This window comes from Arvicanthis niloticus, chromosome 29 (genome assembly GCF_011762505.2).
Source record: "Arvicanthis niloticus isolate mArvNil1 chromosome 29, mArvNil1.pat.X, whole genome shotgun sequence".
NCBI lineage: Eukaryota > Metazoa > Chordata > Mammalia > Rodentia > Muridae > Arvicanthis > Arvicanthis niloticus.
Window position 1 is genome coordinate 7,537,888 of NC_133437.1, and position 15,169 is coordinate 7,553,056.

The window sequence follows — 15,169 nt, forward strand, 5'->3', positions numbered from 1 at the left end:
TGAAGCAGAAAGCTATCTTGAGCAGACTACAGAGCTAAGAGCTATCTACAGAGAGCTATCTAGGAGCCATCTCCAGCAGAACACAGGCCCCATGATTTGTACCCTATGATTTGACTTCGAGTCGTCTGTTTCACTGCTGTCAAACACCTCTTCTCTCAGACCCTTCTCCATGTCGAGGCTGGTCCTTGGCATACACCTAAACCTCAGGAGACATCACAGAAGAGCAAGTGAAAATGAAAAGAGCCAGGGGACTAGGAAGGACACATGATGTAAGACAGTGTCATGCAGAGATGACACAAGTCGCATCCATGGAATCTCAACATTATTGTTGTCAAAACAGATCGGCCTAAGGATAATAGCAGCTGAAGGGCCAACATGGATGAGGGAACTCAAAAGACCCCAAAAGACAATGCCCCGGCTCTTCATAAAAAGCTATAGTCAATTTATCATTACAAAGAGAAAGTCAGCTTTCGTCAAGAACAAGGCCCCTGATAGGTTATCCAATTTCTAGTAGTCAGCCCTTAATACATACATATGAGCAACAGTAAACGGACCCAGTAGGCTGTGTGTGTATTATTACCATACATATAGAGTGAATATGTAAGGACAATAATTATAGAAGAAGAGGTCATGAATTTGAGAGGGAGTGAGGAGGATATGGGATGAGTCAGAGTGAAAATGATATAACGATGTATAAAATCCTGTAAATGATGTATAAAATTCTCAAAAAAAATTCAAACTATTTAAATGTTTTTTTTAAAAAGCATAATCTCTTTATGTGTGTATCTAGAACAAAGCTCCCTCTGTCCAGGGTTCTATATTGCCATGAGCCCTTCGACAGTGGGCGTTCTCCAGGCTGGTGAGATGGCTCTGACTGCTCTTCCGGAGGTCATAAGTTCAAATCCCAGCAACCACCTGGTGGTTCACAACCACCCCTCATGAGATCTGATGCCCTCATATGAGTGGGGGCGGGGGGAGGTGGAGCAAGAGGGAGAGGGAAAAAAATGGGCTTCTCCACGTGAAACATGAAAGGTTGTCAGTTTTCAGCAGCAGCATAGACCCATCTGGAAATGGAAACTTTCGCTTTCAAATGAATGTAGAGGAAACATCAGCTGTTGTACTGTTCAGTTTAGAAGGAATCGCAAGAATAGGAGAAATGTTTCTGGCCTGAAAAATTAACAAAATCTAACTGACTTAGAACAAGGATACAGCAAAGACAAACTTGATGAGACAAACATGGCATAACAGTAAGGAGTAAAATCAATTTTACAAATACAGAATATGAAGAAAATCACTGGCTACACCGGGGCCATCATGAACCTAACTTGGCTACTTAAAATATTATTTTGGTAATTAGATATACTAATGACATCAGTAGCAGACACGAGATTTCAAATAATTTTTCTTGGTACACACAGTACTCGTCGTGCTTGGAGAAAGGTATACATGGTTTTGTTCTCTGTATTTTAAGAAAGCAGTCTCGGCAGGATCTGAGAGTAGCCAGATGTTTGAGTACAAGGTAAATGTGACATACTCTTTTACTCTTAGACATAAGGATGTCATGACAATAGCATGTACTCAAGCCCAAAGCAGAACACACAAAAAAACCACTGTGAAAACTGAGCTATCATGATACTCACAGGAAACAGCGGGGGAGGCTTCAACACGACGTCAGGTAACTTATCCCCTTTGCTGAACCCAACAGCTTCAATATTAAAGGAATAGGCAGCGCGCCCTCTTCCTCTGCTGCCAGCCATCGGAAGCAGCTATAGCAGCAGTTTGACCAATGCTGAAAGACACGGTGAGTGGGTAAGAGTCACTGGATCATACACAAAAGGAAACAAGCATTTTAAAGCAAAATATAAGACTCTAGCCCCCATACAGCATGGTTGATTTAAAATACTTTTGAACAGGGTTCAAGGATCTGCGTAGAAGAGGATCTATGCATAGTTTGGCAGAAAGATTTTAAGAGCCAGAGTGGATGGATAACTCCAAGGAAACAGTGTCTTCAAGACAGAACGGGACTGGTGCACACATGAACTCAGAGAGTGTAGCACACACAAAGTCTGCACAGGTTCAAGCCAGACAGGGTCCCAGGACTCAGAGAGGAAATCGGACACAGACTCCTTCCCCACCCTCCCACAAGAAAGACAAGTAGATCCAGCCACTCCCCCCAAACCAAAAAGCCACTGACACAATACAGTGGACACTTGCTTGTAAAGTAAAAATTCATTTTTAGTTTTTTCCAATGGCGTCTCACTGGGTACATTGACCACATTTCTGGGCAGGCCCCATGCCCAGGAGTAGTTGGACAACACAAAATGAACGTAATGGTTTTAATCATTTTTTAAAAAAAATTTTTAAAAATAAGTTTTGTTTCAGATTGCTTTACAGAGTTTTGTTTTACTGGTCTTTTGCTTGTATATTTTAACTTCTGTTTTTGTGAAGGAGTGTGTGTGTGTGTGTGTGTGTGTGTGTGTGTATGTGTGTGTGTGTTTCTTGTTTTTGTTTTTTAAAGAGAGAAAAAAAAAGGGCATGGAGTTGGGTGGGTGGAAAAGATCTGGTAGGACCTGGAAGCAGGGGAAATTGTCATTAGAATAAATTGTATGAGCAATGATTTTTTTTTTTTCAGCTAAAAAGAAATGTGTTTAAGAACAAGTGTCACTGAAAGCTAATGAAGTGTTCACATTCCTCCACTATGTAGAGATGAAGTCTAACGGCTACAGCCCCTTTACGCAGATCCTCAGGAGAGGGCTGACTCTGGTCTCCTTTGAGATTTCTCCATCTCTGTGGTTTGATACAAAATCTCAGATATACAGAAGAAAGAAGAGGAGGGGCAGTGGGGGAAAGGAGGAGGAAAAGAAGAAAAGGGGGAAGATAAACTCAGGCTGAGAAGAGGAAATCTTACTTATGTCAATCTGCACACTAGTAACCATATACTGTAACTCCTCACAAGTTATTTACATGAGTGTTAAACAGGACTCTGAGCTGTAATGTCCTTTTAAGAATATGAAAGGGATTGATAACTCTGAAATGGTCTGCCTAAGTCAAATAATAGTAACTATAGTAACTGCTCAGGAAGCCTCCAGACTACTCAAGGGAAAGTAAACATGTCCTCTCAACTTTAAGGCCTGTAATGATAAATATTCAGGACTTGTGCTGAATGACAAGCCTGGAAGACGACTCACACCCCAGAGTCCTGCTCCCTTCCTTCCTTCCTTCCTTCCTTCCTTCCTTCCTTCCTTCCTTCCTTCAAGAAGGATATCACTGTGAAGCCATGACTAGCTCAGAACATCTTCAGTTGGCCCTGAATATACAGTGATTCTCCTGCCTCTGCATCCTGATACTAGTATCATAGGAGGGCACCACCACACCTATCTTAGTTATGGTTTCCACTGCTGTGAAAAGACACCATGACCAAGGGACAAATGTAATTGGGGCTGGCTTACAGTTTCAGAGGTTCAGTATAATCTCATCATGGTAGGATGCGTGGCTCTAGGTAGACATGGTACCTAGAAGGAGCTGAGAGTTCTACATCTTGATCCAAAGGCAACCAGGAGAGACTGAATTTCTCTTCCACATTGAGCTTAGGAGCCTCAAAGCCTACTCTCACAGTGACACACTTAGTCTTCTAACAAGGCTATACCACCTCTAGTAAGGCCATAATTCCTAAGAGTGCCACTTTACCTGTGCAAAGCACATTTAAACCACAACACATAACAGAAGCCCTTCATTTGTGTGAGAGGAACATGTAAGTGTATGCACGTGTGTGTGAGGAGTGTGGGAGTGTGTGCATGTGTGTACAAGGGTGTTGGGGGATATGGGAGTGTGTGCATGTGTGTGAGAGTGTGTGCATGTGTGTACATGGGTATTGGAGGAGTATGGGAGTGTGTGCATGTGTGTGAGAGTGTGTGCATGTGTGTACATGGGTGTGGGAGTGTGTGCATGTGTATAGGATGTACGGGTAGAGGCAGAGTCTACATCAACATGGATACCTTGCTTGATTGCTTCTGCACTATTTGAGACAAGGTCTGTCAAGGAACCAGGAGCTGGAGATTGGCTGGCTGGTCAGTACACACCAGTGATCTGGAGACTAGCTGGTCAGTTTGCACCAGTGATCTGCTTCTCTCCACTCCCCAGCACTGAGGTACAGACATGTACACCACCATGCAAACCCCTGCATCTTTTTTTTTTTTTTTTTTTTTTTTTGGTTTTTCGAGACAGGGTTTCTCTGTGTAGCCCTGGCCGTCCTGGAACTCACTCTGTAGACCAGGCTGGCCTCGAACTCAGAAATCCGCCTGCCTCTGCCTCCCAAGTGCTGGAATTAAAGGCGTGCGCCACCACTGCCCGGCCAAACCCCTGCATCTTAAAGTAACCCTGTATAGGGTTGTAGTTGTAGAACTGTTGAGTATCCAAAAAAGACACCCCCCCCCCCAAAAAAAAAACCCTAAAAACAAAGAAACGTCAATAAAAAAGGTTTCTGAATGAGAAACAACCAAAAATAAATGTAATATGTCATGAACACCCACCTGGTATCACTGCAGCCTTGCAACTGAAGGGAAATCATGCTCACTTGACTGGACAGGCTCTCCCCCCTTTCACACACACACCCCCATTCACGCAGTCACTACCTGAAACACATTTACACCTGGCTTGTACAAGCCCGCCTCCCCCTTCCCCCCCAAGCAGCTCGTGCTTGGGACACCTGAGCTCAGATTCAGAACTTCTGTTAAGGGAAGACAAAGACTGTCAGTATTTTACGAGGACGTCTGTTTTTCCTCTTTATCATATATCCACCCCTCCAAAAAAAAAAAAAAAAAAAAAAGCTCCCACTAGATTGCATCACTAGGAAGTTTAATTTTAAAAATTGCTCACTCAAGTTTCATAAAAACTTGTTTAATAGGTCTAGGCTTGGGACTAGAACAGAGTTTCCAACAATTTCAGAGATGGCTCTCAGACGTCTCTGGCAGCTTGAACTCCCATCTGTCAAACAGTGCTCTCAGCACCAATGATTATAAAAATTAAACTATGGAGAAGCCCTGCAGAACTCCAAGATGCTTTCCATCCTGCAATGCCAAATAGTTACCAAGATTTCACTCTTTAAACAACATCCACCTTCTTAGTATTCTTATTTGCTTTTCTCTTAATGAATGGTAAAAATATATGTTTACCAACTAAGTGTTTTAAAATCAACTTGGGATGGCCACTGAATGTGTGCATGTGTACACATCCATGCACACCTGTAGACCTGGGGTTGTATGAAATACTCCGGTAAGCAGGGGTCAGTGGCTACGAGAAGTTTAAGAGGCCCTGCTCTAAAGCGTGAGAACTGGGCTGGCTCTTTCGGTGGAATTCCATGCTCCACTGTGAATATGAAAATGCACACCCCTGCCTCTCTCTTGCTGACAGAACAGCGCTGACAGAACAGCGTGTAGCATTTAACCCATTTAACGGGGAGCGCCCAGGAGTGATTTGACCTCTCAACAACAGAAGAGGGCAGGAACTTTCACTGCCACCTGTGTAATGCAGTCTCCTTTCTAACAATCACACCAGCAAGGGGCAAGGGCCACAGCATCTCACACAGCTGCTGTACTCAAACCAGTTTTCTTATCAGGATGGAAAGACCATCAATGGTAGTCCTCTTGGTTTTGTTATGTTAATGATAAGGGTAAGCCTCCAAAATTAACAAAGGGCTAGCTAATTACTTCTTTGTATTTTCTGATTATAATAGCCTGGTCTAAAAACCTAGAAATTGCAGGGCGGTGGTGGCGCACGCCTTTGATCCCAGCACTTGGGAGGCAGAGGCAGGTGGATTTCTGAGTTCGAGGCCAGCCTGGTCTACAGAGTGAGTTCCAGGACAGCCAGGGCTATACAGAGAAACCCTGTCTCAAAAAAACAAAAAAACAAAAAACAAAAAACAAAAAAAAAAAACAAAACAAAAAAAAAAAAAACCTAGAAATCTAAGCTTCCTTCATCATGGAGCCAACATAAAAAAAGAGGTTTCAACCCTACCAATCATTAAAACATTGGGTAGCTTAGAAATCTGGAGCAGTGGTTTCCAAACAGTGCAGTCTACAGCAGCAGCATCCAGGAAAGTGTTGAAAATGGGAACCCTAGGAGCTGACCTAGAGGAAATAGGGAAGGGGGGAGGGGAGAAGAGGAGGAACGGAGGCAGAGGGAACACACCTCTAGGGGAAGGCTTCAGTTGGTGTTTCAAGTTTGTGCTCTAAGAAGGTCCCAAGGACGTTGTGGTACATGTGACAGATTGTGCATCTGAAATCTTTCTAGATTACTAACACACAGTGTATGCTGAGAGTATTGGGGTGCATGCTCTGAGGGAAGTCTCCCTGCTCAGTAGTTTAGTTAAAACGCAGCTTTTAACTACGTATGTCCATAAGCCCATCTCTGAGGCTTGAAATCACACTATCCAGTGACCTTTGTCTTTAAGCAGTAGTAGTCAAGTGATTGTGAACCGCCACACATCTAGAACGCAGTGTGTCACAGCCTGTGAGTTCATTTGTAGGGGTAAGCACTATCAAGTCACTGAACGGTTTTTGAAGGCTCGGTGGCTGCCAGTGTTAATGGTCTCATATGTCTAGGGCTGTAGCTACACATAGAAAAATCCAGACAGTGGTGAAATATGGTTTCTTCTCTTCTGTGATGCACTCAGGCAACGCAGCCTTTGACTTAGATAAGGGCTGACACTGACAACATTTTCAGACAGAATTTAACATTATACATTTTATAAATTCATCCCAGTATGTCTGCATACATGACATTCCAACAATAATTAAGAAATGATTATGTAATCCCATTACTGTCATTGCAAAGGACATTTGAGGGCTTTACAGACTTCCACTGACTTCTACGACTATGTACACACACAAGCAGGACAGATAGTTTAATCAACTCCCCTGTACCTGAAGAGGCAGCTCCAATAGTTATCAATATATGACCAGTCCCTTCTTTTTTAGGCTCTCCCAGTTCCGAGACTCAGGTTATTTAAAACTCTTCATTATGTATAGTCTCCGAGAGCTAACAGTGAAAGAGAATGGCATGCAACCACTGTGGAAATCAGTGTGGAAATTTCTTAAAAGAGTTTTTAAAAAATTATGGTATGTACCAATTACAGCCTGTGAGGCAGACACCCGAAGGACGATACAAACTCCTATGGAGCTGGAGATACCTGCACATCCATGCTTATTCCTGTCTATTCTGTCTCCAGTAGCAAGAACACAAAACTAGCCCAGATGTCCATCAGTAGCCTAGCGCATCCATCCACAAGGAATGGATAATAAAAACACAGTACATACACACAATGGAAATATATTCATCCCTAATGAAAAATAAAATCATGAAATTTGAGGGAAGTTTACAGAGCTAGAAAATACTTATACTAATTGAGGTAACTCAGGATGGAAATGATAAATACTGTATACCCTTGTGTGTGCAGATGAGGGCTTCTGATTTTCCACGTATGTGTATTTCTGTGGCAGTGAGTATAGTTAGTGGTCAGGAAACCAGAACGGGGCCCATGGAGGAAGAGTAAAGGGAGCCTTAAAGGAGAGGAGAGGAATACTTATAGAAAACACGTGGAGCAAAGATGGAAGGAGGAGAAGGGAGAGCTGAAGAGTGTGGGGATGGGCAGCAGGGATGAGGTGTGATGGGAAACCTGCTAATCTGTGAGCGCCTTAAACTATGTAAACCACATGATATCACATGTATAATCTCTACAGCCCTTTACTATCATCTTTTTGTAATCAGCACCCAAACTTCCTCCCTTACCATGTAAGTGAATTTATAGGTTTGTTTTTATATAGACAAAAAAATTCACATGGCATTTGGAATGATGTATTTTACATTTCCTTCCTTCTAACTGTAGCATCTCTCCTGTTCTATTTGTCTCCTGTTCTGTTTTTTTTTTTTTTTTCCCACTATTTACTTATGGAAAAGATTAGGTAGCTGTAATGTGATACTCACACCATTAGAACATGAAGGCACACGCAAATGCTCATGTTCTGATGTGCTGGTCCTGAGCAGGGCCCAAGAACCACGCCTTCCCAGAGACAGCAATGCATCTGAGCACAGCTCGAAATTAGCAACAGCTAATTCTGGGTTGGAAAATCACAACCTAAGTAATTTAATGAATTCCTCTGACCATGATTTTTAATGAACAGGTACATTAGCCACTAACTCAGATTTCAGATTGACTTCTGTTAATAGGATAGTTTAAAAATACTGTTTTCTCATTGTATCATAACAAGATACACATTTTGTCTCTCTCTTGCTGACAGTCAGGATGGTCTGTGGGTTGGTTAGTACAGGACACTCCTCAGTGTCACCTACTTGCCTACATGGACTATTCCAATGTAGATTACAAAACGGTGATATACATTTTTTTACAAGCCTGTGGACTTGAATGATGCATACATTTTTATAATTTTTCTATTTTGCTGATTGGAACTCTACTCCAGATTAATTTTTCTTATACTCCAGTTACCTCAGAAACAAAGTCCATTGAGAAACTCATTTTAATTTCAAAGCTCATTCCATCTGTCCACTCTAAAAGACATAAAATATCACAATGGCTTCATTCCAATTGCTGAGTCACTCTACCACCACGCTGAGTCTACAGAAAGCGGGTCTTTCAGGTAAGACATCTGCTGAGTGAGGAGGCTTACATCTCTGCTCAGCACCCACAGAAGCCAAACAAGCAGAGCCAAGACCAGTGTGCTACATTCCAATTTAAGATCTGTCACTAATTAGAGATTAGAGATACATCCAGGAGAAGCTTACCAAACTTGCCGAATCAGAGGAATGAACTGGGCAATATAAGTATAAAACATATTGAGTCCTGGGGAAGACTTAGTTCTCAAACCTAATAAACTTTGAAGTTGGGCCTCGGAAATGGTCTGGGAAATTCACTATAAGAGCATCTCAGCTAACACTGTTTAATGGAATATCATCCCAGAAATAAGCTATACAGACTCGAATGTCCTATTTCTACCATGCAGTCACTGGGCATATATTGGTAACAAACAGTAAATGTAACCTGCAGAAAATCAAACACTAGCTCTTGAGACACCTTGGTCATTATGCACACTGGCCTAAAAGCCGTTCTACACTTTGATGACCCAGACACTGGTGCTGCTGTACATAGAATACTTAGGTTCTTAATTCATTTTTTCCCCCTGTAGACAGAGAGTAAATGATGAAAGGAAAGGTTCACAAGTGAGGCCTAGGTGCCAGTCACTTCAATCCTTTATCTGATGTATTACCCAATACATTGATTTTTTTAAATCAACCTGTCAGACTTTTTCAAGGGACAGGGTGTTGTTCCAAGAAGAGGGGTTGAACTTAGAGCTCCGCATACATTGGCAAACGTCCCTACTAGATTTTATCCTCAGCCTTCTCATTTTTAGTTATTTACATATTTACTTCTTGAGGCAGAGACTTGATAGTTTTCCAGACTGGACTTGAGCCCTTTCTACAGCACCGGCAGGCCTTGAATTTATAATCTTTCTGCTTCAACATCCTTAATAGATGGGACATTGCCCCAGCTTCTAAACTTTGTGAATGAGGAGTTTTTTATTTCTCCGTTTCCTATTATCCAAATCTGTTTAGAATGGCCCAACTCAACTGAGAGTCATTTACTCAACCAGCCTTGATTAGTTTGGAAAGGCACTGCGCAATTCTTAATTCTGCCTTCGAAACACCCAGTCCTTTCAAATATTTTGGCATCTCTATGCACAATAAGTGACCTGTTCCAAGGCCTCATTATGTGGTCCTGGCTAAACTAAGAACCACAGTAGATTAAATCTCCTCGTTCTGTAGAAGAGCAAAAAGGTTATAAAGATCAATTGATAGTCTCAGTCAATCCCTATCGAAGGCAGGAGTATATCAGGCCTCAGGAAGACCTTCCAATGTCCTACTTATATTTTACTTCTGGAAGCACATGCCTAAAGTCATTGACAACATACTTACTCCTTCCTTCCTTCCTTTCTTCCTTTCTTTCTTTCTTTCTTTCTTTCTTTCTTTCTTTCTTTCTTTCTTTCTTTCTTTCCTTTGGTTTTTCGAGACAGGGTTTCTCTGTATAGCTCTGGCTGTCCTGGAACTCACTCTGTAGACCAGGCTGTCCTCGAAGTCAGAAATCCTCCTGCCTCTGCCTCCCAAGTGCTGGGATTAAAGGCGTGCATCACCACTGCCTGGCGACAACCTACTTTTTAAATCCCAGATTAATGAGGGAAATGGGCAACTGCAAAAAGTTCTAAATTTCAAAATCATAAAATGTGTGTGGGTATGTGGAGAGGAATGGAGGTCAGAAGAGGTTACCAGTGAGCCACCTGGTGTGGTTGCTAGGAACCGAACTCAGGTCCTCTACAGGACCATCAGGTTTTCCCTGCTAAGTCATCTTTCCAGCCCCCAAATCAGAAATTGAAAACGCAACATCGACAAAGCAGCCGCTGCTGATTTCACCTCAGGATGCTGCCTCAAAGCTGCCATTCAGAATCTGTTCCAAGAGATCTGAAGATGGGCATTGTTCAAATCTATCCTAACCAACTCTAAAACATAATCTCCTGGAAGACGGCAAGCTCATCTCTGCAATTCTTCCTAGATCTAAAATGTCGTGAGTGAGTTATGGTTGTGACTTAAATGTGTCATCCCCTTGTATACAAGACCTTAGACATCTAAGGGGATGAATAAATGTTCAAACAGCTGGAGGCCAGGGGAGACAGCCAAAGCCAGGTCACAGTATCTTCCTGAAGAATGACCTAAACGTGCTCTAATCAAGAGCCTGACTCATTCCACTCTGGCTGTCTCCTTTGATCATCTAACAGAAGACTATTAGCTGTGGTTTCTCTATTATTCTCCTTTCTTCCGAGTTAGCTCAGGCCTTTAGCATCACCCATGTGACCCTCTAAAACATAGGAGACATTTTATGTCACTCTCAATTCATCATCTCTTGTCAATTTAACAGAAGGCAAATCTTTATACTTCTGATATGTCATTCTCTTCAATTCAGAGCCTAGGACACTTAACTTCTGCTTCTCACCAGATAACTGTTGGTTGTCTGCCTCCCCAGGGTGGGTCTTCCCCCACTGGAGTCTTTATTAAGACATAACCCTAACCTCTGTGTCAAACCATCTTCTCTGTGTTGGAAATACAGAACAAAATAACATCTCTGCTCTTACGAGGCTCACTGTCAAGTATGGGAAGTGGGCAAAATATACTTCAGAGAACCTGTCAAAACCTGATAGTTCGTAGGTGCGAAAGTGAAGCAGGAACCAGTCCAGAAAAACTAAAGAAGTCTCACCTCATTCAGGACTATCTGAGAATACATTTAATTAAGATGAGAAGCAGAGTCATATTGAAAAGTAGAAAAGACACTGGGAGCTGTGGGTCCAAAGGCCTCTAGAGCCAGGCACAAACCAGATAATCATCACTGAATTATTTCTGAGCTCATGGCAAAGGAACAATACTGTGCCATCTTACCCAGTGGCTCCCTTTTGCAGCAGAAACAAAGTACACTGGGCAGTGTTTCTCCGCGGAGAAAACCTTCTGTAAGGGAAGTGCCACTGTTCAGTAATCCATCTGAATGTAGAATCCAATTTTTGCATTCATGTTGCATTATATAACAAGTATCTGTGTACAGGTGTTAGCTTCCTCAGATTCTTGAGAACTCAACTCATACTTTTTTTTAACACGTTTTCTGCTTGTCACACATCATTTAGCTCAGGCACTGGTGCTAAGAATGCTCCCACTTACATAATTGATTAATAGATGAAATTAGCAAAATACTCAAAAGGGCAGCGACCTGCTCCCACACCCACCAGAGTTTAGGAGTGTAGGAGAAACACACCTCTCCCTCCAGGAAAAGCTTATTAGGAGATGCCACTGGACGGATTTTCCTAATTATCCTTTATAATGCTGTCCCATGGGTCTCTTTATAATTTCTAAAGGTTAGTCAAATTCCAAAGGGAATTTCTGAATCCGAAATAGATGCATCAATAGCTAGTGGTTGGGGTGCAAGCACAGGGACTTGATATTGACTGTGGGGGGGGGTGATTTCGGTGGCTTGCAGGGCCACGCCCAGTCATTATCCACTTTTCCTGTCCCCTCAAAGTGCTCCGCCTTTCCTGAAGCTCTAACTTTCTCTGCTCTCTTCAAAGAGCAAAGAACCACCCAGAACTACGACGGGCATTTAGGATTTCCTTTTTTAAAGAAAAATTTTATCACCAGCCCCCTCTCCTCACTATCAAGGGTGCCAACAATTAAGAAAACAGAAGCGATGATAAGTATGCCCTTATCAGCAAACTGCTGCCAAACTTTGCACGAACAAAAACCAGAGTCACCGGATTTGCAGTCTTCTCTTGTAAGGATAAACTCCCTTCTTTCTCATTGAGAACAGCCCCAACTGGCGGCTGGAAGATCGGGCTACGAAAATTTTAAGAGGTTTGGAAGGTGGCCGCAGCAAGCTTTGGGGGGAGGTAGTGCTACCTCCCAAAGTCACTCCAGAAGGGCTTTGATGAATGTTGGCTCCGGAGACCCGGCCACCGCGTTCTCCACGTGCACCATCAACCCCCATCTACCCTCTTCACCTCCAGCCCAGAAAGGGATAGCTTACAGTTACCTGCTAGCCAAGTCTCGATGCCTGGGCACACGGCGCGGCGGAGACGGTAGGAATGTAGGCAGCAGCGCCAGCAAGGAGCCTGAGCAGCGTGCACCACACCGCACGCGGCTCCAGCGCAGGGCGAGCGCACTGGAAGCCCCGCCCACTCCCTGCGAGGCCACACCCCCGGAAAGGAGCTTTTTAGCCCTTGGCAGGCGCCGTAGTCCGCCTCCAACTGGCTCGGCCTCACTCTGGGCTCCGGCGGCGAGTGCGCAGCGCCCGCTGCCGGTGTAGGGACAGTCCTGTCGCTTCCCACGCATCTCTCCCGGCCTCTGCAGTAGGACTCCGGAGCAGGACAGCATTGCCCGGTGTCTCCGCCCCGCTTCAGCGGCCAGCGTTAACGCCTTGGTGCTGTGGCTGCAGAAGCTGGGGTGCAAGTCTTGGCGCTCGGCGGCTCGGACCGGAGGGCGCGGAACAGGCGATCTGGGCAGTGTCGCTGCGTCCTATCCGCGCTCCCTTCGGCGTCCCCGCCCCTCGTTCGCGCCTCCTCCGGAGCTGAGGGTAGCTCCTCGCGCATTGCAGCGGCGTGTCCTGGACTGCCTTGTGGGAGGCACACCCACCTTGCCCGGCCGCACCCCTGCGCAGCAGCATGTCGGCGCTCGAGTGGTATGCCCACAAGTCTCTGGGCGATGGCATCTTCTGGATTCAAGAACGGTTCTACGAGTCAGGCAACCGGGCCAACATCTGGCTGGTGCGCGGCTCGGAGCAGGACGTGGTGATCGACACGGGCCTGGGGCTGCGCAGCCTCCCGGAGTACCTCTACTCCTCGGGCCTCTTGCAGGATTGCGGGGCTAAAGAGGATGCAGGACGCCGGCCGCTGCTGGCCGTGGCCACCCACGTGCACTTCGATCACTCGGGCGGCCTCTATCAGTTCGACCAGGTGGCTGTGCACCGCGCCGAGGCCGAGGCCCTGGCTCGCGGGGACAACTTTGAGACTGTGACCTGGCTCTCTGACAGCGAGGTGGTGCGGGCTCCCAGCCCTGGCTGGAGGGCCAGGCAGTTCCGAGTGCAGGCAGTGCAACCCACCCTCATTCTGCAGGATGGTAATGAGCCCCGCGGGCGCGCGCTGTCACTGAGGGAGGGGCTTGGAAAGCGTGTACAGCATGGTGCAGACCTTCCGTGGCCCTGTTGGGTTGCAGTGCGGGAATAGTCTGTCTCACCCTTTGCTGCGTGAAAGCCAGCTTGAGCAGAGCCTAGGCCCCGGCAGGCTTCTCTGCCTGGAGATGCGCGCTGCTACTTTGTGGCTGTCTCTTTGAAAGCTCACACCATCCCCAGTCAGTAGGCTCCAGTAGTAACACTGCAGAGACTTGTGACTGGAGATTTTCCGTTCTTTTCCCAAGTACGGGTTGAACATTTCCAGCGTTTGTAACGAGCAGGCTTTTAAGAAATGGCACCTTGTGAAGAGTGTTAGGCTCCTGTGCTTTGAAAACTGCTGACTTCATCTGCCTGCTCACTGCAGAGTGCCGATCAGTCCCACCTGTAGGCTTAGAAAGCTTTGGTTCCATTCATCCCATCCGTACCTTTCAGATGGGTTTGGTTGCTTAGTGCCTCACAAGAAAAAGGGCTTGATAGTGAACTTAAACGTAGAATTATGACAAATATCTGGTCTGGATGAGAGCAAGGCCTAGGAAAGATCGATAAGGGAGTGCGTGTTTAATGTAGACTCTGTTCTCTTGGTCCTAAGAAATAGAACGGAACAAGATGGAGTAGGATCCCACTCCCCTTCTCCCCATGCTGGACCTGCACTAACTGGACTGATTAGCGACAAAGGCAGTATTTGGTATATAAGTTTTATAGTTTTGTCTTAGCATTTATTTATTTATTTACATCCCCAAACCTACTCCTCCTGCTGCTCCCTCCCTCACAGAGTCTCTCCCCCCCCCTCCCTCTCTCCTCCTCTGAGATGGTGGATTCTCCCCTGGTTATTTCTCCCAACACAGCACATCAAGTCTCTGCTCCTCTCTCACTGAGGCCAGACAAGGCAGCCACGGAGACTGAGCTGCATGCCTGCTTCATATGTGCCTGTGTGTGCTCTTTGGTTGGTGCTTCCGTCTCTGAGTGCTCCTAGAGGCCTAGTTGTCTCTGTTGGTCTTCCTGTGGAATTCCCTTCCCCTTTAAGGCTTTTAGTTCTTCCCCCAGCTCTTCCATAAGAGTCCCTGACCACCGTCCAATGGTTGACTGTGGGTATTTGTATCTGTTTCAGTCCACTGCTGGTAGAGCCTCTCAGGACAGTTATGCTAGGCTCCTGTCTGCAAGCATAACAGAGCATCATTAATAATGTCAGGGATTGGTACTTGCTCTTGGAATGAGGTTTGAGTTGGGCAGTTATTGCTTGGCCTTTTCTTCAGTCTCTGCTCCATCCCTGCATTTCTTTTAGACAGCACAGATTTTGGGTCAAAAGTTTTGTGGGTCAGCTGGTGTCCTTATCCTTTCACCGGGAGTTCTATCTGGCAACAAGAGGTGGACTCTTCTAGTTTCATGTCCCCACTGTTGGGAATC

General features: G+C 45.0%; 2 protein-coding genes across 2 annotated transcripts in view; one reads left to right on the forward strand and one right to left on the reverse strand.

Annotated features, from left to right (window-relative positions):
* Polr3g (RNA polymerase III subunit G) overlaps nt 1-12,768 on the reverse strand; it is a 37,012-nt gene extending 24,244 nt beyond the window's left edge. The window contains exons 1-2 of the mRNA XM_076927078.1: nt 12,632-12,768; nt 1,641-1,789 (exon numbers count right to left, since the gene is read on the reverse strand). Of these exons, the coding sequence (XP_076783193.1) occupies nt 1,641-1,757 (117 nt within the window). The 5' untranslated portion in view covers nt 1,758-1,789; nt 12,632-12,768. The remainder of the gene's footprint in view (nt 1-1,640; nt 1,790-12,631) is intronic.
* Nucleotides 12,769-12,837: 69 nt separating this feature from the next.
* Mblac2 (metallo-beta-lactamase domain containing 2) overlaps nt 12,838-15,169 on the forward strand; it is a 40,167-nt gene continuing 37,835 nt past the window's right edge. The window contains exon 1 of the mRNA XM_076927077.1: nt 12,838-13,713. Within this exon, the coding sequence (XP_076783192.1) occupies nt 13,260-13,713 (454 nt within the window). The 5' untranslated portion in view covers nt 12,838-13,259. The remainder of the gene's footprint in view (nt 13,714-15,169) is intronic.